The sequence below is a fragment of the Eucalyptus grandis genome, chromosome 1 (assembly GCF_016545825.1).
Source record: "Eucalyptus grandis isolate ANBG69807.140 chromosome 1, ASM1654582v1, whole genome shotgun sequence".
NCBI lineage: Eukaryota > Viridiplantae > Streptophyta > Magnoliopsida > Myrtales > Myrtaceae > Eucalyptus > Eucalyptus grandis.
The window spans coordinates 25,353,952-25,375,103 of record NC_052612.1 but is presented as its reverse complement, the minus strand read 5'-3'; the positions used below and the strand labels follow the sequence as shown (position 1 = coordinate 25,375,103).

The window sequence follows — 21,152 nt, the reverse complement described above, 5'->3', positions numbered from 1 at the left end:
AGGAAAGTCGAAGAGAGAGAGAGAGAGAGAGAGAGAGAGAGAGAGAGAGAGAATAAAGAACCATATCAGCCAAAGAAAAAGGAAAAAGGGAGGGAAGGAAGGTATCTAGCTCAAAGTCTCCGCTCCATGGAGAATCAGAGAATAAGAAAGAAAACTGTGTAAAAATTAGAGGGAAATGAGAAAACCCTGGGGAAGAGGGCCAGCACAAATGATGTCTAAATTAATAAAAAGCTTTAGTTTAGTTAGATTTGTACGGGGAAATTGTCCAACAAAAACATTAAACATATTGTCAACAACTAACTCAATCATGAACATTTCAATGGTGTTAATGTAGCAATTTTGATTAATTTTGATAAGAATTGCTAACATGGATGTTAGCCGTTTTCTATGCCATGATGAGCACTGATGTAGAAATTTTTTGAAAATTTTTTGAATTTTTCGTGAGGCCACGATGGCCCTAAGCAAGCACAAGCACTACGGTCCCAACCTTGGCCTCTATGGACTTGAGTGCAGCTTCCATGGACAAAGGGTGCGTTTGGGAAAACTTTTGGGGAAAATTTTTAGGAAAATGCAAACACCTTTGAGTTAAGTGTGTTTTCCAAAATGCAACCGTGTTTGGTAAATTGTACTTTGAAAGCCCTTTGTGAAGCATTTTGAGCAAAATAGTGTTTGGGGAATTATATTTACAAAGCATCTTTATGGTAAAAAAAAAATTATCAAAAGAAAAATTTTAAAAAATTGACCGACAAGGGCAACGACCTCCGGCGACCTCCGGCGACCTCGGATCTAGAGCGGCGAGGTCGCGTGACATCGTCGTGACCTCCGGCGACCCCGGATCGGGAGGCGGCGAGGTCATGCGACGCCGCCTCGACCTCCGGTGAGCTAGATTTGGGGTGTCGAGGTCGCAAGAGGACCTCACCGCCCCAAATCTAGGAGGCGCCGAGGTCGCGCGAATGCTCGACCTCCCCTAGATTTGGGGCGGCGAGGTCATGGGGAGGTCGTGCAACGCCGCCCGACCCGGATCCGGGGGCGGCGAGGTCGCGCGACCCGGATCGGGGGCGGGAAGGTCCTCCCGCGACCCTACCGCCCCAGGTCTGGGTCCCGGCGACCTAGACCTCGCCACGACTCACCCCCGGCGTCGATCGCGCCACCCCCGACGACAGTCGTCTGGGCGACGGTTGCCGGCAACTGCCTGCCTTTCGCCGGCGACTGGTCGTGGAAGAAGAAGAAGCTCGCGCGGAAGGAGAAGAAGCTCGTGGAAGAAGACGATGGATAGTGAGGGCGAAAACGGACAAACGAAAGATGAATGAGGGTAATTTGGGAAGATTTTTTTTTTTTAATCCTTAAGCTCAGCATTTTCGGTAAGCTAAAAGCCCAAGGCAGCCCCCACCCTACCTTGGGCTTTCAGCCTTGTGAAAGCACGCATTTGGGGAATGCCAACCCAAAAATGAATGCCAAACGGGCTGGCATTTGCCCAAGGATGTTTAAGCCTCCAAAGGGCTTTGGGAAGTGGTTCCCAAACGGAGCCAAAGACCCGAGCACTTGGAACCTAATCTCAGTCTCAATGTACTTGAGGCACGTGCACTGGGATCTCAAGCCTAGCCTTTATGGACCCAAACCTAGCCTCAATGGACCTGAGCCTGGGCACTAGGGATCTAGGCACAAGCACTAGGGTCTCGAGTAAGACCTCTATAAACTTGGGCCTACAAACTGAGGTCCCAAGCACAAGTATTGATATCTTGAGCCCAACCTCTATGGACTTAGGGTCAAGCATCAAGGTCCTAAGCCCTACCTCTTTGGACTCGACTCCAGCCTTTACACCTGTGTCCACTACCAAATGTCTGGGAATGAACATTGAGGTTCCAGTGCCCAAAGATAAAGTTTCAAGTCAAAGCATTGATATCTAGTCATAATTTGGAAAATGATTCTGGTTTCTTAAAGAATAAATCATTTTTCTAAATTTGTATGGATTTACCGTTGAGTAAGAAAATATTTTTTATTAACTCATTTTCCTAAATGATCCAAAAGCTGTAAAATGAAAAAAAAAAAATTGATTCACTTGTTTAAATAATCACTTATAGTGGTCTTATCATTTAGTAACTTAGGACCGGACGTGATATATCTAAATATTGTTTTTTTTTCCTCGGATGATAGATGTATCACGACCTATGAATTTGGCAATCCTAGGCAGCCTGTAGGACCAAAGTTCTAGGACAACCTAGTCCAAGATTCCGACCAATCTATGAAAAGGGTTTCTTTGGATTTTGAAGATAATGAAACTTGCCATGGAAAATTGTCTAAAAATTCATAAACCTATTATTATTTTGTCAATTCAATTCTAAATATTTTAATTGTAGTAATTGAATCCTGATTTTTTTTTAATATTTTGCCAATTGAATGGCCAATTTTTATTGTTCTAATTTCTTTTTTTGCATATACAATTTTTTTTTTTCTGGACACGTGATCCAGTGGATGGATCACGACATTTTGCGCCTGGGGAGTGACTCTGCATTTTGGTTCTATAACACAATAACCAATAAAGGATCCTAATTCTAATAAAAAGATAGCAGCGATATTAGGCTTCGTTGGTTCCATGACAAGGAATTTGAATCAAATGGATTTCAATCCAAGCAAGCTCATTCCTTGGAATGAACTTCATCTTCAGTCGTTTGGATTGCACGATATTTGGCCTTCAACCAGAGAATAATTTTGATCGCGAACGATAAATAGTAGGCGACGAACATTGTTGCAAGCAGAGCCCATTTCTCATGGAATGATCGGACGTTAAATGAGCTACCATCCACATCCAAACACGACGGAGCATTACCATTTCACATCATATCTCACCCTCTCCCATCAGATTGTCGGCCATGTCAATCGGAGAAAAAAAGCAAGAGGTAGTCCTGAAACGTTGGAACAAATAACTTGGACAGTTCCACCTGCTGGAAATTAGACAAACAGTCTCTTTTAGCCGTTCCATTTGTCGTGGTACACCAAAAAAAAAAAGAAAGAAAAAGGAACAGAAACAGACTACAAAACAACCAATAAACCAATTTAAACGACCGTTTTCTTCAAACCAATCTAATTATTTTACTTCCTCTTGTTCTTGCTCCCGTACAAGAGCGTAAAATAGAACAGGACCCTGAAAAAGAACCCCCACGCGATGGTGATCCACAGGCAATCCCACTTGCTGATGTCCGTGATCCCTTGCGTCCGCAGTATGTCGACCCCGGTGGTCACGCACGTCGACCCGGTAAGGTTCATGCCCAGAGTGCTGCCCATGTTCTTCAGCATCCTCAGCTTCAGTGCCTCCGGCACCACCGCGAGCGGCGTGTTGTCGAACATCTGCACCCCGCGCACGAAGCACTTGGCCGGGTCGTCGAACTCGTTCTGGAGCACGCTCTCATACGGGTACTTCACGAGCGAGAGGTAGTGGAACCATATCCAGTAGGGCGGGATGCGGTTCCGCGAGATGAAGAAGCCGCTGAAGAGCAGGAAGTAGGCAAGGATGGCGACCACGATGGTGAACCCGAGCATGACGTGGGAGACGACCCCGGACAGGAAGGTCACGAAGGAGCTCCCCGCCCAGAAGGCGGCGAAGACGGCATAGAAGAAGAACATGAACCCTGAAAACCCGCCCGCGAGGCCCACGGGCCAGAAGGTGGTGGCTGCGAAGGCGAGGGAGAGGATGACGAGGGAGGGGACGGAGATGATGGCGTGGGCGAGGACGTAGGAGTAGCGGCGGTACGCATTGTACGCCGTCTCCCGCATGAAGATGTAGCGGTCCTGGAGGAAGACTGGAATCGCCTCCGCGCAGGTGTAGAACGTGGTCGACATGGCGAAGGCAAAGAAACCGAGCCGCTCCTGGACGCCCTTTGGCGAGTTGTCGAGGTGGCGGAACATGGTCGCCAGGATTATCCCTGTGACCATGACAGCACCAAACCGGATCCCAAAGAGCTCCGGCATCCGCCGCGAGTTGGTCATCGACCGCTTGGAGATCACCAGCATCTCCATCCAGAAAGGGTTTGCGAAGGTCGGGACCAAGACGACTTGGTTCGAGTCACCGGCGCTGCCACCTGAGACAAGCTTGCCCCTCGAGACACTCGCGCTGATGGCATCCTTGAGGGAGGGCTTTGGTCCTGTCCACGTTATGTCGCCGTTCCGGAGGCCCAATGACTGTTGCTTCGCTTCCCACGACTTGTTGAATTCCACAATGCTCTTTGTCCCGCCTGGAGTCTCTTCGAGCTCACGGATCAAGTCAAGCACAAACTCGGTCCGGTTCTCATGCTCTGGGATTGGATGCCCGAACTCGGCGAAGAACTTGGGCAAGTCGGCCGGCGAGCCATTGAAGACTGTGTTCCCACGAGAGAGGAAGATCAGCCTGTCAAGGAGGCTCATTATCCGGTAACTTGGCTGGTGAATTGACATGACTACGATACTCCCACTCTGGGCAATCCGCTGCAGTACCTTCACCACCATGAAGGCGCTTGTCGAGTCGAGGCCAGAGGTCGGCTCATCGAGGAACAGGATGATCGGGTCGTGGATGATGTCGATGCCGATGGAGACGCGTCGCCGCTCTCCGCCAGATACGCCCCGGTGGCCTTCGTCACCGATCACCGTGCCCGCAGCATTCCGAAGGCCAAGCTGATCAATGAGCACCTGGACCCGGGCCTTCTTCCGCGACTTGGAGAGCGACCGTGGGAGCCGGAACTCGGCGGAGAACATGAGCGTCTCCTCCACCGTCAGCATCGGGAAGAGGAGGTCATCCTGCATGACATAGGCTGATATCACCTTCAGAAGCCGCGACTCTAGAACTTCGCCGTTCAGCGTGATGGCACCTCCAAGGCTTTCCTTCGAGATCCGGTCTGCAAGGGCGTCGATGAGCGTCGACTTTCCTGAGCCACTCGCGCCGAGGACGGCCATTATCTCCCCTTCCCTGGCCTCCCCGGAGATGTCGTTGAGCAAGACCTTGGTGCCGGCCCGCCCTGGCAAGCTCGCACCATCGCTGGACTTCTCGCGGCCGAGCAGTGATGAGAAGCTGAGCTTCCGGGGGACGTTGACGCTGTAAGTCAAGTTCTTGAAGGAGAGCACGAAGGGGTAGGCCGCTGGCGCGGAGACGGAGGAGGACGCCAAGGAGGTCATCTGGAGGACATGGCTCGATGGTGTTGAAGGCGCTTCGTCGCCGACCTGAGCTTCTTCAACCCTCCTTAGGAGCTCGGCCAGGGTCGAGGAGGAGCCATTGGACCTGGCTTTGCGGGAGTATCCTTCGAGCTCGATCCGCTGGGTAGGAGTGAAGAGGGGCAGGTTGTCACCGGCGAGGGCTTTAGGTTTCGCCGACGACATCAGCGGCGGCAGCGACATGGGAGGTGCGTGAGGGTGGTTTATTCTTGGGTTTAGTTAGAGAGAGGCCAGCGTAGAAATGCTTTATAGATAGCAAAATAGAGAATTTAAGGGAAGATAGTGAGGTTTGGTGATTCAAGTGTCCAACCGGTGTCTAACTTGTTTTAGTAGGTGAGAAAGTTGTGCTTGCAGATTTTTATGGTAAGTTTGCATCACTCTTCCTTCTTTTGATTTCGACCGAATATACTGCATGAAGAGAAGACCCGAGGCGATGTGAGAGTGAGAGACTTTTTAATTTTGAAATTCAATGTTTTGGAATATCTAATTTGGCAGAGATGTGTAAGTATTTGTGTCTTAACATGATGATACTACTTTTCAAGAAGAAGTGTATACATGATGCTCTTCTCCTTTAGGGAATTTTGCCGATGAAAGTATTCCTCGTTATGAAGGACATCTTCTGGAGAAAACTCAATTTAATAAATCCTTTTTCGGCTCCCGTGGTACGGTATTAAATATGGTATATATAACATGTGCAAGAAGAAAGTTTTCTTAGCGAAATATAACACGAACGCCTTGAGCGAGTTGAAGATCCTCGTACACCGTATCAGACTTCAATGGCGAAGATTCAAATCAACGATTCATGATGTGTGATAGACATAATCCGGTAGACCTTGTTTCATTGGAGCAAGTCAGTGGAACATAAGTAATGCCTCAGAATTCTGAATTGCCAAAAGTCATATTCGTTGGGAATGACAATTATTGAGTTGGTGGAGTCCAAAGCAATATCCAAATGCTGTTTTCCTCCAATCAGTTGCCGAATATTCGAGTCCTCGAATGTACAACCTTATAGATAGGATTCAATGGACCATAGGATCATAAGCATTCGACCTTATATTTCACATGGTGCATCAGTCTTTTTATCAACTGTTGTTGGTAAACACTTCTTATACCGGATTTTTCAGAGAACAAGCTAAATTCCCGAGTTGAAGCAGATGAAATAGACATTTCATTGGAAATTTTTTGTCGAAATACGACAAAGTTTCGATGAGGATTGAATTAGGTACCCAGCGGCTGAGAGCGGCTGCCACCGCCAGCCCCTCGGTCTGTCCCAGTGGTATCTTTTTACTGGGATTCGAAGTTAACCCAGATGACATATCTTTCCCCTTCGTAGTTCCTCTCCCTTAACCCTGTAACGTTGCTTTCGTTTGACTTTGCAACTTGCACGATAACATAGCCCAGTCCTAAATGCAACAGTACATATACCTGTCCATTGCGATTCATGGTCATTACTGGTTTTCTTTCACTCCATCTTCAAGTTTCTCTGACCACAGTAATCAAAATTGCATACGCCCATGTTCTCGAAAATATTATAATTCTCCGGATCCAACTGAAGTTGCGTTCATACGATCCTTTGATTTCATTAATCTTTGTTACTTATAACAAAATTATTCGATCTTGGTTGGACGTCACAATCAAAGGACGCCCCCGTTACCATCGCGTTTGATAAATTAAAAAAGTCCAACTTTGGCAGCGACCACCAACGGTGGAGCAAATTTCTGCACCATGCACGGTGGCCAATACCGAAACGGCGTGTCGTGCGATGTTTACCCTGTTGAATTACTAATATTATACTAAGATGGCCGGTCGTCGTTTCGGGGTGAACCGCACCCTCCTAATATGATATCCACACGCTTCTATTTGCTTCACGAAATGTGAGAAAGAGTAATGATGGTTCTTGGCCTGTGAAGATGACCATACAAAACGAGGTTAGGTGAGGGTGTTATATCTGCTGCGGACCGGACTTGTGATTTGGGGGAGTTACATCTACTGTGGACTCGGCTCTCGTATGTGCCTACCTGAAAGTTTGCCCCATTCCATGTGGAGAGAGAGAGAGAGAGAGAATCATGCGAATCCATGTGAGGTGTACATTCTTTAACAAAAATATATAAGATTGGTTTATGAGAATTATGGGCTCCGTACAATACATGAATACAACTCAAATACGGTATGAGTTTAGTAAGAGACGCTTGTTCTTGACATGGTCAGGCTCGGATCTTAACTCAAAAGTCAAAATGGACATGTTGTCATCCATTTTTATAAGAAAAATGCTTTGCGAGGCAAAAGTGTTAAAAAAGCTCTAAACCTATTGTATTTATACCAATTTAGTCATAAACCTTTTCGTATTGAATACCAATTTAATCCATTTGGTCAATTTATGCTAAATTTACAAATGTGGATATTAGCCATCTTACATGTCATGACCTGGCCAACGTTGATATGAATATTTTTAAATAACATTTTAATATTTTTTTGTAAATTTTAAAATTTTTGATTTTTTTTTGATTTTTTTTTTTTTTTTTTTCGGTGGCTAGTGACTAGCCACCGGTCACAAGACATGACCAGCAAGGGATGACCTCCTGTGATTGGTGGCTGGTGACTAGCAACTAGCAAAAAGAAAGGGGAAAGATAAAATAAAATAAAAAATTGTAAAAAAATTGTTAAAAATATTCATATTAGTACTAATCGTACTATATAAGATGATAAGCATCTATATCAATGATTTTTAATTTAAATCGGTTGGATGGACCAAACTGATATTGATGTGAAAAGTTTAGAGCTAAATTAGTTCAATTGAAGAATAAAAAAAAAAAAAAGAATGTAAGAATGAATTAATACTAATGCAATAAATTTAAAACTATATTTTTTTTTATACTTTTCCCCTCTTTGTGATTAATCTTTTTACATTTTTTTTGTGATAGCATGAAATGATATGAATAATGGACACGATAGAAATATGAATCGCTGGCCCTATTCTAGATAAAGTGAAATACTAAATGTACGTCATTATTGAAACTCACCTGTTAAAGTGATGTATACGACATGTTATTGTCGAGTATTGAAATAAATGAAACTTGTGCAATGAATGAGTGACTTGGTTAACCACCCGATACAATATTGTCGCCATCACCTAGAGAAAAAAAAAAAAAATTAGCAAGATTTCTTGGGAGGCTCAGGTTCTCCATTGTATCTTATTTTGTGTGAATGAATAAGTCGTTTAAGGGCATAATGTCACGATACGATAGTTTATTACTTCCTTTCAATGTCAAAGTTTAATTAGCATAGGAGGAGGTCAAATCTATTGGTAAACTGACTTCTTTGATAGAGTTCGATTAGTCAAACGTATTTTGTAAATTAATGCGATTCATTTTGGTATCACAAAAGAAGAACACTAATCTCTCATGATTTAAGTACCATATGATTTGTAATATATATATATTAAAAAAACATCTTCTAGGTTAAACCTAAGAAAAACTTGGGCTCTTAAAGGGTTTCCACTTTTCCCTTGATGAGGTCTCCCAGATGCAATAATGTTCGATATTTTTTTAAATATATATTTGCGGATGAATGTTTACGGGTAAAAATTTCTTTATTAATAGATTTCTAGCTTATGCACAAATCTTTGGAAAGAAAAGAAAATTTGAAATTGGCTCGACTCTTCTTCGTAGAGCCAACATGGATGAGTAAAAAATTATAGATGAAAAATGCATTTCGACTATACTTTTCATTTTGAACTCTGAGTCGATCCTAGAGGATATTTATCTGGCTAAATTTTTACTTTTTATTCTTTCGTTAAATTAAGTTTTGCGACAGATGGCACTTTGAACTTTTTTTAACTCACTACAACCAAAACTTTCTTGATCTTACCCAAAAAAAAAAAAAAAAAAAACCTTTCTTGACGTATAAATGTAAACATATATTTAACTTATAATTTTTTTGTAAATTTTTATTCGAACACCATTTTATATTGAGGCAGAAAAGCAAAAAAAGTGCTGCTTACTTTTGCTTAACCCTAAAGAAACGGCCCGGGGTTGAACCCTGTGAAGCACTGAAGCCGCAGGGTGACTTCCAGATTAATAGTATTAGCTAATTTCATTTTATGAGATCAAGTTAATCACAATTTAATAATCTTTTGGCTAATACTGGATTCTATTAAAACCACATAATTTTTCTATATGATTTTTAATCTATCATTGATCTCATTGTTTGCATTATCCCATAATGATTTTGCAATTTTTTTTTTTTTAATTCAAAATCTGAAATGATGGGCTCAAGTGATTATCCTCGATCTGAAACGTCCCTTCGTTACCTTAGGCTCAACTTGGGATTATCTGGCCAGAAAACAAATTGATATGTTGGGCCTGGCCCAATTTCAATTGGTTTGTTGGGCCTAGTATTTTTCGATTGGCCCAAACCTGTGTTCATCTTGATGGTATTATTAAAATTTGATCTTTGTTACAAGAATACCCAAAAATTACAGAAGAAAGCCCAATAAAATTAAGTTTTGAATTCAAGTAAATAGTTCTGTAAGTTTGCTAATGCATGAATCCTGACTTTAACAAGCACCGATCCGAAGTTTGTCAAAACTGCAATCGTGTCAGCGCCTGAATCCCACTCGTGTAATTATCGGCAATGTACTATTTGAAAGTCCTTGGTGAAATCAATCTTATGGAGCTCTCCTAAATAATATTTTAAGCATCGCTAGATAACAAAGGATGCATACATAAATCTCTAGCAATTTCCAGATACAGACAGGTTGGGTCAATCATAGCCAATGCATGTAGTCTCATCATATCCTAACAATAGAGAAATGCTTTCTATATGCAATTTTTATTAAATTCACCAAGAGCCCCATCATAATCATTAATCGACACCTAAAGAAACACATTCATTAGCAATGATGTCAAATCATCAATTTTCAGCGCATTTTGCAAACCCCATCATAAGCTCCAATAGCCCACCAAAGAACCATTCCCCACTCATGATCCTTCCAAGGAAACCTGAAGCCACTTTCATAATGGCACATTATTTATTTTGAGGAATATCCTCATTTGAATTTTTAATAGACTTATTTGAGTCATTTATGTAGATCACAATTTTATTTAGGAAATAATTCTCTGATATGATGAAGAGGTAGACCCTATATAGTATGGGGCACTCTAATATTTCCTTTCATATGCTCTCTCTCTCTCATACTATCTTTGCTTCCAATCTAAGTTTTCACTACATGTCTACTCTCTGTCGCTATATATCCCCCAAATAGCAAAACCTGGACTAAGCCGAAACCCATCTCCAAAGCAATGAGCTCGGTGTGCATAACGAACTGCCTAAACGACACTGTGTGCTGCGACCCCCGAATCCCGGTCCGAGCCACGTACGTGAATCTCTACAAGTGGCCTGAGTCCGATGCCGACTTCGTGCGCTCGGTGACTGCCCAGGGCCGGGACCAACACCCCTACCGTGCCAAGGTCGTCGACAGCATCTCATGCCGGCAGATGTACCTGAGGAGCTATCCTTTCTCCAAGGAAGAAGACCATGTGAGCAAGACCAAGTGCTTCGGTGGAGAGAGAAAGAGGGGCGACAATAAGGAGACAACCAGAGGAAGGACAAGGGGGAACAAGAGATGTACGATGTTGAGGAGGGTGAGGGAGTTGTCTTGGAGTACTGTGTCTAGGATCTTCCACAGGTTGCTCTCTTGCTCTGCTAGTGTTGATATTGTGGAATCCAAGTTAAAAGAGGGAAGGAATTGATTCAGAAGTCACTTGGTTTGCTATGAGTAATGTAAGTAAGAATGTAAAAGAACACTCTTTATTCCTTTCTTGCTATATTGCACTATAAATTCTCTCTTGCATCGTGATAAGTGTGAATCAAAAAAATTGTTTTTTTTTTTTTTTTTTTTTTTTGGGGGTATTTGAGTCGTAGCATGAAGTTTTTTAGTAAGAATATTTATTCTGTACCCCGCCAGTGTTTGGTGCAGAAAATAATTTCCATTTAATGTGTTTCAAAGTATCCTCATAAGAATTTGTTATAGTTGGTGAATTATGAATATGGACATCTTTGCAAACATCGTTTCCACGTTGACTGGCAAAACAACAATTTCTTTGAACATATTATGGTTTCTTAGAGACAACTCCTATATATACGTTCATATATCTCATCCTCCTATGTTGGAGGAAAATTACTGTACTGGTTATAAACTTATGATACTTATGCCATTTCAGTTATAGACTTTTTAATTTCGCTAAATTTGTTCTAAACCTTTATGGGAAATTCCAATATAATCTCTTCAGCCATTATTGCTAGAATTGCTAAAGTGACAATCTAGTCATCGCTAAACATCTTACATGACATACCGTTATGTCAACAGTTTCCTATGAAAATTAGCTGGAAAGACTACATTAACATTTCACGCAAATGTTAGGACTAAATTGGCAAAATTGAATAGCTTAAGACAAAAAAAAAAAAATCTGTAGTTCCCTAAATGCTGTCATTGTTCCTAGTTCAACAAATACGGAGGGCATAAATGCAGTCTCTCGTGGCATATGAAGGAAAGAGAAAACAATGTAATTATTGCAAAATTGAAGTTATCCGAGTCCGCTGGCTTGAGGCATAGGCAAAAACACAAGTCCAACTGCATTTATGGCCTCCATATTTGGTGAGCTAGCAATTATACCAACGTTTGTCCAGGAGGACGAGACTGATGACTATACACAGGGGTTGTCTCTAGTCATGATCAAAGCAGTTGATGCCGTTTGATTTCGCCCTCGTAGTACTCGTCTTTCTGGTTTGATTTTTTGTTATATTACCTTTACTTGCATTTGGCTCGCTCCAAGTGGTGACAAGTTATCATTCACGAGTAGTAAATCCAAAGTGGGAGACAGTGACCTCCGCCAAATGCGTACGTCTTTGGCACAGAATGTCTCTAGAGTATGGACAGCGTAGCAGTTGGGTTCCGAAGTTTGCTGGCATTGGCCTTTACGAACTTTGCATTTTATGCTATTGATTTTGAAGCACTTAGATAGTATGAAGTCCATTCCACGACATTGATGATGGATCAGACCGATTATTAAATGCACTTAGTTTATGCAAGCCCAACTATCCGGGTCTTACATGATGTCTATCTAATCTAACTATTCTTATTGGATAAGTTACATGAACCGGTTGAAGCTAATACAATTTTTTCTAAAATTTTGATAACATAAAATCCGTATCTCAAACAAGAAAAGTGTTAAAAAGCATTTGTGGATACTAATTTCCATTGCGATTGGAATCTTATAACATTGGGCTAGTAAATTTATCTTGTAAAACGACCCCATAAGATCAGAATACCCTCACTCTTTTATGCGATTTAGGCATCATAACCCGCACAAGAAAAGACCCTGATTTTTCCCCTCTTTTATCTCTATCCCATCTCCCAGACAGCCCGCGTCCATCAAGCCCCCATAGCGTTTGTGTCGCTATCGTAGCCTCGAACATGTCTCATCGTTATGGCACCGCCTCATTGTCGGCACCGCGGCCGGCGCCCCCCCGCCCCCCCCACCATTGTCGACGCTGCCCAATCACGACGAGGCCAGGTCTAGGCTCAGTAATGCTAGATCCGGCGTTGTGAGCCTGACTTGATAACCTACGAGGACAGGACGGATATAGACTCAGATGGAGAGATGGTCGGTGCTCGTGGGGTCGGTGACAACGAGTGCGTGCGAGGTCTAGTAGCGTCGGCGTGGTGGCATCGTGTAAAGGGAGGTCACGACTGGCTGGGAGTGGGTAGGGGAATTATGGTCCAACTGCTAGCAGATGTAGGAGGACAAGGGTGGCTGGGGCTGGGGCTGGGGCAAAATGGGAAGTGGGGGAAAACAGGGGAAAACGAGAGAAAAGAGGCCAATTGGTCCGAGCAGTCCATTTCCTAAATAATGTGTCCAAATCTTAGGGGATAAATATATCAATAAATTAATCCCCTTTCAAATCAGAGGATCTCAAGTAGTGCTGGAATACTTAGTAATAGAAGCACTAGGGTGGCATATGTTGTCCAATTAATTATCCCCTTTCAATTCAGAGGATCTCAACTAGCGCTAGAAGATTTAGTAATGGGAGCACTAGGGTAGGCATATGTCGTCCAATCAATGCAACAGGAAACGCAAACATGTCCATCCACACGTGAGACGCGTGCATCACTGTGTTCTCATCGTAATAAAAAAACGCCATCATTTCATGATGATAAGAAGAACAATCACAACTAATGAAATTGACTAATGACCTCACCACTTATGGTCGATGCTGTCCTAATCTTGTACCATTGATTGCCAGATAAGCCTCTCTAATTCTCTCGCTAGCACTAACTGATCTGACTCCCATTCGAACGACAGTGACGCGGCCGCTGCGGAAGAGGTCATAACTTGGCAACAACCTACCCACCACAGCCAAATCACAGCACCGACTCGTTACCTGGAGCAATTTCATTGGCTTGCGCATTCGCTCATTGGTTTAAGAAACAGTTGCAGCTGCAATTCCAAAGTGAGGAACAAGTTGAGGCCATAGCTTGGGTTGCTTGACCAATTGCCTTAATCCACCATGCATAATCCTTGTGCTGATCTCCCTCTCGGTCTACCTTGTCAGTAGCTGGTCAATGGCTAGTTCCAACAAAATTCTTGTTCTCCTGCTTTAACACCCACTATGTTGGCTTTCTTTTTAATTCCCTTTTTCTAGTCCAAAGGAACGTGTAGGCATCACAACGTTTTGCAATGCCTGATCTTATATGGTTTATATGAAATGGGGGTAGAACTTTTGAAGATTTCTAACCCCAATTCATGTCCCAGCAGAAACTTCACGCAAACCGAATGAAACCATAGTGTTGCGGCATTCTGCTTAAGATCACTCTTGGACCAAATTGAATGCAATGTCCGTTCTACACATTCATACTCGAGAAGGTAGCTAGATAAAATGCAGACAACAGTCAGACAGGTTTTGGCAAGAAAACCCAGTGGCCATGGTAATTGTCTTAAACTAGGCTATCATTCTCTCGCATCAATCCCTTTGCAGTAACTGCAATACAATATGGGAAGATCGCTCAAGGCGCAGTTCTTGCGCGCATTCATCATATCTCCGCTTCTGATGTTGAGCTCTAGATATGGTAGTCCCACGTGATATAAACATCCATGTCTAGTACGCTGTCCGCAAAGCTGTCTTACTTAGAGGTGATGAACGGATATCTTCTACCAGGGAATTGGCCGCAATTTTGCCTATCAAAAAGTCACTGGACTCAACATTGAAAAACCACATTCTGAATCTACTGAAATCATTATGCCAAATCATCTTAATTGAGGGGTACAAACATGAAGGCATTCAAAGTAATTCAGTATTTGTAAACAAAACTCTGTTACGCAGCATCCCAAAGGCAATAGGTACAACTCATATCCAATTCTCCACGCTCTCGGTCAAGTACATGCATAGTAAAACAGCACCATCACTTCAAGGGATGATGGGGAACAGAGGCATATACAAGAGTCATTTTACCTAGCTCATTCACCAAGGATCACACTGTAACAAAGTCGTCTGACATGGCACGAACAGGCCCATATGAATATGCTCAGATCTCACAAAGAAATCATTTCTTAGAAAGTCAGCATAAGAGTAAAGCACAAGATGCTTAACAGATCTGCTGGATGCTTAATCTAGTAAAACTCATTTTCCATTTTGTATCATGCATGCCAGGCTTTCAATTCTAAAAGGGAAAATACACTGGCCCAAATTATACAGTGGGCGAGCTGTACTTGTAAATTATAACATCTGAGCAAATGATCCTAATGTTATGTATCTAGGGTCAACCTAATCTAAATTACAAATATTTGAGTCCATGTCTCTTAACTCACACTAAACTTGTATTTCATTTAACACAAGCTGTTTTTACCATAATAGCTGCAATTACTGAGTTGAGATATCTCCACCAAGTACGTAAGAATCGGAGTCCTCAGCAATGGAAATGTAGTCTTCCTCAGACAAAGGAACAAGCACACACTACCTGCTTAGGATGATGGGTAACCCTTCCATGACACTTTACAGGAGCACAGGAAGTATATCTCTGTATATTTCTCTGCACTTCCTCTCGTTATGCTTGTCTTATCACCCATCAAACCACCCTCCCTAGAGCTCTCTCTCTCTCTACAATCCATATATACAGCTAAATCTCCACTCCCAAAGGATCAAACTAACATAACCTGATTTCATTCTAGAGATTCATTAAAAATTTAAGCACACAGGTAACAAGTATTTCAAGGAACTGCATATGTGGGGAAAGCATGTTATGGGTGATCTCATAGCACAGTTCAGGAAGCACTTGTGCGTGAGAAGTAAACTGAACTCTCTTAGTGAATTTGCTACTACAATCACTGATGTATAACTTTTGTATAGCCTAATAGCACATCATATCCAGGGTACAAAACTCGACTCTATAATGGTAAATAGATAGAGCCAAAATGTCTGATGATACACTGATTAATAGCTAGATGAAAAGATCCCCTGTTTTCTGAACAAAGATAAGAGATGGAGAGCTCTCCTTCACTGAAACACCTCAATAACCAGACAACACAGAGAAAGTCGAGTTTGCATGAACACAAATGCAGAAAAGGATTCTGGCATCATCAACCTGTATCTCTTAAGGTTGTCTAAAATAAGCACAAATTGAACTGAAAATTATCACATTATGATCAAGGAACAATTACGAACAGATACAAACAGGCAGAATATGGATTTAAATCAAAGATCGAAACTCAGAGACATATATGGAGAACATAGATTGAACCGATTATAAAACAAGATTTCACAAAGAGTGGGGTGATAAGAAAAGTAAATCATGAAATACAAATGCTATTTGCTTGCTAATAAGAGAAATCTAGAACATCGGAGAGCTCAACTGCAACCGAAAGAAAATGGGGTGTGCTAAAACAGGAGTTGGAACAGCAGACCTGATGCAACAGTTCCATTGCACACAACCGTGCGCATGACAAAATTTCTGAAACAGAAATTGATTTCTGGCCAGAAATTATGAAGTTAAAAATTTCTTCAAATTTATATCTGGAATATAAATCTATTCTAGAAATAGAAAAATCAAATTGTGTTACCAAATGAATTTCTGTTCCAAACAGAGGCAGATAAATATAAATTTTACGATGATGCGCGCCCTAATTGATATTCCAAAGATCATCTTGTCCTTGAGCGTGGATGCATCACGATCGCCCAAAACACAAGCAACAAAAACCTTGCCACCCTCAACAGCTCAAAGCTCGAACTCCTCTTCCCGTAGGACCATTTCAGGTTCCTTCTCCTCCTCTTCATCAAGAGCAACACACTCATTCCTCTCCACCGGCCTAAACATGTAAACCATCACGGCGCAGAACGCGAGGCTCACCGTCTCCTCTGCTGCATTACTCACCCATTGATACTTATAACGCTGCAATCGTCCTCAGAGCGAAAACCACGATCCTCGTGAAGTTCAAGTACCCGATCACCATGATGTAAAACTGCCTAAACAGCTGCCGGGCAGCCTTGCCGTCCGTCTTCGAGGTCTCCCTCAAGGACCTAATCGACCACACGATGGGGAATATAGTTGCACAGCAGCAGATGATATCCACCAGCAAGAACACCTGATTGTAAGTGACCTACTCCCTAATGAAAGGCCCGGTCTCCCCAATCACAGCAGAAGCCAAATTCGCCGACACCTGGAGCGGGATCGCGATCATCAACACCTTCTTCTCCCTCTCTTGCAAGAATGGCTTCAAGAACGACCCCCCGCCCCCCCGGCGTCCCGATCAACACGAGCACCGCGAACAACAAGATGACGCGAACGAACTGGAAGATGCAGAACAAGACGTCCCAACCGTAGTGGGCGGCGGGGGGAGCTCGCGGAAGGAGAAGAGGAGGACGACGTAGTGGGAGTCGAGAACGCAGAAGCGCGCGGGTTGCGCTGGAGCTCGAGGAGGACCTGGAGGAGGGAATCGTCGGAGAGGAGGAAGAAGCCGAGGCGACGGGGAGGGAGGAGGCCGAGACGTCGGCGTGGCCGGAGACGGGGAAGCCGAACTTCTCGAAGAGGATCATGGGGGCGGGCGTCGGAGGCGATGGTCAGGGTCTTGATCTCGGCGAAGGCCGGGGAGAGGAGGAGGAGGAGGAGGAGGAGGAGGGGGCGGTTTGGCCATCCTGAGGCGGTGGTTACGGCGGCGGCGGTGGCGGTGGCGGTGGCGGTGGCGGTGGCGGTGGCGGAGTTTTTTTTTTTTTTTTTTTTGCGCTAGAAGGAAATGGTGTAGGTTTGACTGTTGACTGGAGATGGAGTGAGATTTATTCCGTGGTGGGGCCCCAAGATGTTTCCGGATTTTAAACTCGTTTGTCTTTTTTTTTTTTTTTTTTCCGTCGTTCAACGGAAAAATAGGAGTTAGAATTTTTTAAAGATTGAAGGTTGAAAAAGGTGGCTTTGCTTCGCGGAGAAGAAGACGGGGAGATCTCGCACGATTGGGAATTAAAAAGTTCAAAAAAAGTAAAAATTAAAATGAAATTAAAGAAATCATCCCAACTTTAAAAAGTTCGAAAAAGTTTAAACAAATAAAATTAAAGAGATCCTACGGACTATTCTTCACTCGCAATCCATTTACTTACATAATTCGAGCTATCTTATAATTCTTAAAAAAAATTCCTTTTAATAGCTATTTCAAATAAAATTTATCACTTTTTACTCTTGAAATAATTTGACATGATCTTTCGAGATGGGACAATTTCTGCAGCCTTCTATGTTTTTCCAAAAAAAAAAATCACCTTCACAAATCTTACATGGTTACTACCGTGGATGATAATTTGTGACATAATTGTCATATAATGGTACCTTATTATATTTAATTGTTATGGTCTTTGATCAAAAAATTGATTTTCTAATGATTGTTGGATTTAGGTTTGAATTTGTTATTTTGCTCTAAGATATAGGTTTGAATTTAAGTGACAAACAAATGAGGAAAAAGCTCTCTCCATGTCAATTTCACAGGGAGACCATTGGTAGCAAATTGTCAATGCTAGCATTTGAGATAATAATGATGGCTAAGAAAGGGCATTTAAAATGGCTATACAAGATGGTGAGAAAGAGCTTTCTTGTTGTCTTTGTCATTTATATAAATCAGCAATTAAATCAATAATGCAATGGCATCCACACAAGCAACCTAGAATTTTTTATGCGATTTTTTTTTATAAAAAATTTAATGGATGCCAAAATTGTCTCCTGAGTTAAACATTGTGCTCTTTTGAAAAACGTTTCAAAAATCATGTTAAGCATGTCTCATAAGTAAAGAATTGTGCTATTTTGAATTGTGCTCCATATAAATATCTCACACAAACAACTAATTAATTGAATTTATAGTATCTACAAGGCCTCCAGCATAAGGCCCACAGGCAAAACATATAACGACGGGAACAACCTCAAAAACAAGTTTATAAAAATAATAGAAAAGAAAGTCATAAAATTTTGAAGCACCTTGTATGGACAAACTGATGATGATGATGCACTTATTTTATATGTCCATTATTATGCGGCAAACACATATGATTTATGGATATGACACTTTCGTAGTCATTACAATTTACTATGCGTGGCATCCTACAAGACATAAAAAATTAAAATAATCAATGATTAACATTGAGTCGATAATTAACATGTAGGAGGTTGAAACTTAGAACCTCGTTGGATGGTCGGGGTCACCAAGGGCAAAAATTTGGAGGTGAGACACCTTAAGCTGTCTTTCTTAGTGATAATCTATGGCATTTGGATGGAATGCAATTGCGGACAATTTCAAGTCAATTGAGCCTCATCTTTTGTTAGTTTGGATTCGAAAGATTGTAAGAAGAAGGGCATTACTTTACTAAAAGTTTAGGCCTTCCCAAGAAAATATTTTATTGTTTATTGTATGGAGGCTTCCTTTCTCCATCTTTTCATATAATTAGTCTTTTTGAAATGCTAAGGGATTCTTATAAGCTTTTGTACCTTATCTAATAAACGATATTCACATATTTACACACCAAAAAAAAAAAAAACATTGAGTTAATATGATGTTATAGTGAATATATATTTATTGTATATGTATGTTACATTTCTTTATTTGAAAAAAGAAAAAGAAAACTTTAGCAAAAGCAATTGACTTCACATTTGTTTTAATCAGGTTGACCCAATATCTATAGAATGAAGATAAAGAAGATCTCTATTGACTTGCGAAAATTCGCTAAACCAATGTTATAAGCTGTCTAATGAAATTTTCCAAATACTTTAGTAAAGTACCTAGAGCAAAAAAAAATAAAAAAAATTGAGTAGAAACTTCATAAACTCGAAAAAGAAAGGGCAGTTGTAGGGAGTTGACTCATTAAATTAATATTTTTCTGCTTGCAAATATAAAGGTAAGAAGTCATGGGTAAAGAGCCATATACATGAAGTACAAAAATAACCTCTTCACGATGTTTGGCTATCATGGATGTCAGGCTGTTCATGCTTTATCCGATTCTCACAAATTTCTCCATCTCTTTCATCTACAAAAGATTGCCTTTGATCAAAAAATTGATTTTCTGATGATTGTTGCATTTAGGTTTGAATTTAAGTGACAAACAAATAAGGAAAAAGCCTTGTCTCTCTTTTACCCACCCTGCGATGGACGTGTTGGTTCGCGCTTTCAACCCTCATCCGGGAGGGGAGGGGTTCGAAACTTCGTGCTCTCATTGTGCGACTTAAGTGGGGTGCCGTGGGAAATGGGTCCTCGTGCTAGTGCCCCCGGGTTTTACATCGCTGGTTGTCAGCTGTACGACGGTTCTCGGGTCATAGAAAAGAAAACAAACAAACAAGGAAAAAGCTCTCTCCATGTCAATTTCACCGGGGACATTGGTAGCAAATTGTCAATGCTAGCATTCGAGGTAATAATGGTAGCTAAGAAAGGGCATTCATAATGGCTAAAAGATGGTGAGAAAGAGCTTTCTTGTTGCCTTTGTCATTTAAATTTAAACTTAAATCCAGCAATGGCCGATTTTGTTATTGAATAATGTGCGGTGACAATTTGGCATCCACACAAGCAACCTAGAATTTTTGACACGATTTTTTTTATGAAAAATTTAATGGATGTCAAAATTGTCTCCCGAGTCAAACATTGTGCTCTTTCGAAAAACTTTTGAAAAATCACGTTAAGAATGTATCATAAGTAAAGAATTGTGCTATTTTTAATTGTGCTCAATATAGATATCTACAAGACCTCCAGCATAAGGCCCACACGGCAAAACATATAACGACGGGAACAACTTCAAAAACAAGTTTACAAAAATAATAGAAAAGAAAGTTATAAAATTTTGAAGCGCCTTGTACGGACAACTCATGATGATGATGCACGTATTTTATATATCCATTATTATGCGGCAAATACATATGATTTATGGATATTACACTTTCATAGTCATTACAATGTACTATGCGCCGCATCCTACAAGACATAAACAATTAAAATAATCAATGATTAACATTGAGTCAATGATTAACATGTAGGAGGTTGAAAACTTGAAACTTAGAACTTTGTTTAATTACCCCAAACTAATTTTTAACCATAAAAAAAATCATAGACCGGTATATTTGTGACAATTTTACTCTCTGTTAGTTTTTGTTACCACGGAAAACTACAAATCGGTATACTAGTGACAAAAGGAAGGTAAAATCCCAAACTAGTATACTCGTCGACCTAATTCAATAATTTGACGATAAAATTTAATGAAAACTAACGAATGGTAAATTTTTTATAAGTGTACCATTTTAGGGGTTTTTTTTTTGTGATATTAACCATAAATATTATATCATGTAATATGGTGTATATGAACGAGGCAGTTGTTACCATCTTTATTTGCATAATTGCATTGCTCAATTTTGGAATTCGTGGACCTAATAATTCAAAATGATTAACTATACGTTTTGTCAAGATTTTCAC

At 41.4% G+C, this 21,152-nt stretch overlaps 2 protein-coding genes and 1 pseudogene across 2 annotated transcripts; 1 reads left to right on the top strand and 2 right to left on the bottom strand.

The window, feature by feature from the left end:
• Positions 1-2,880: 2,880 nt before the first annotated feature.
• On the bottom strand, positions 2,881-5,455 carry LOC104436132 (ABC transporter G family member 20). Its single transcript, XM_010048865.3, has one exon. The coding sequence runs from the start codon at positions 5,359-5,361 to the stop codon at positions 3,091-3,093; it is 2,271 nt and encodes a 756-aa protein (XP_010047167.2). The 5' UTR covers positions 5,362-5,455; the 3' UTR covers positions 2,881-3,090.
• A 4,886-nt stretch (positions 5,456-10,341) lies between these two features.
• Positions 10,342-11,226, top strand: LOC104436140. The gene has a single exon (XM_010048874.3). It carries the CDS (start codon positions 10,479-10,481, stop codon positions 10,926-10,928), a length of 450 nt encoding a protein of 149 aa, XP_010047176.2. The 5' UTR covers positions 10,342-10,478; the 3' UTR covers positions 10,929-11,226.
• Positions 11,227-14,037: 2,811 nt separating this feature from the next.
• Positions 14,038-17,428, bottom strand: LOC104436148 (annotated as a pseudogene).
• Between the last annotated feature and the right edge of the window lie 3,724 nt (positions 17,429-21,152).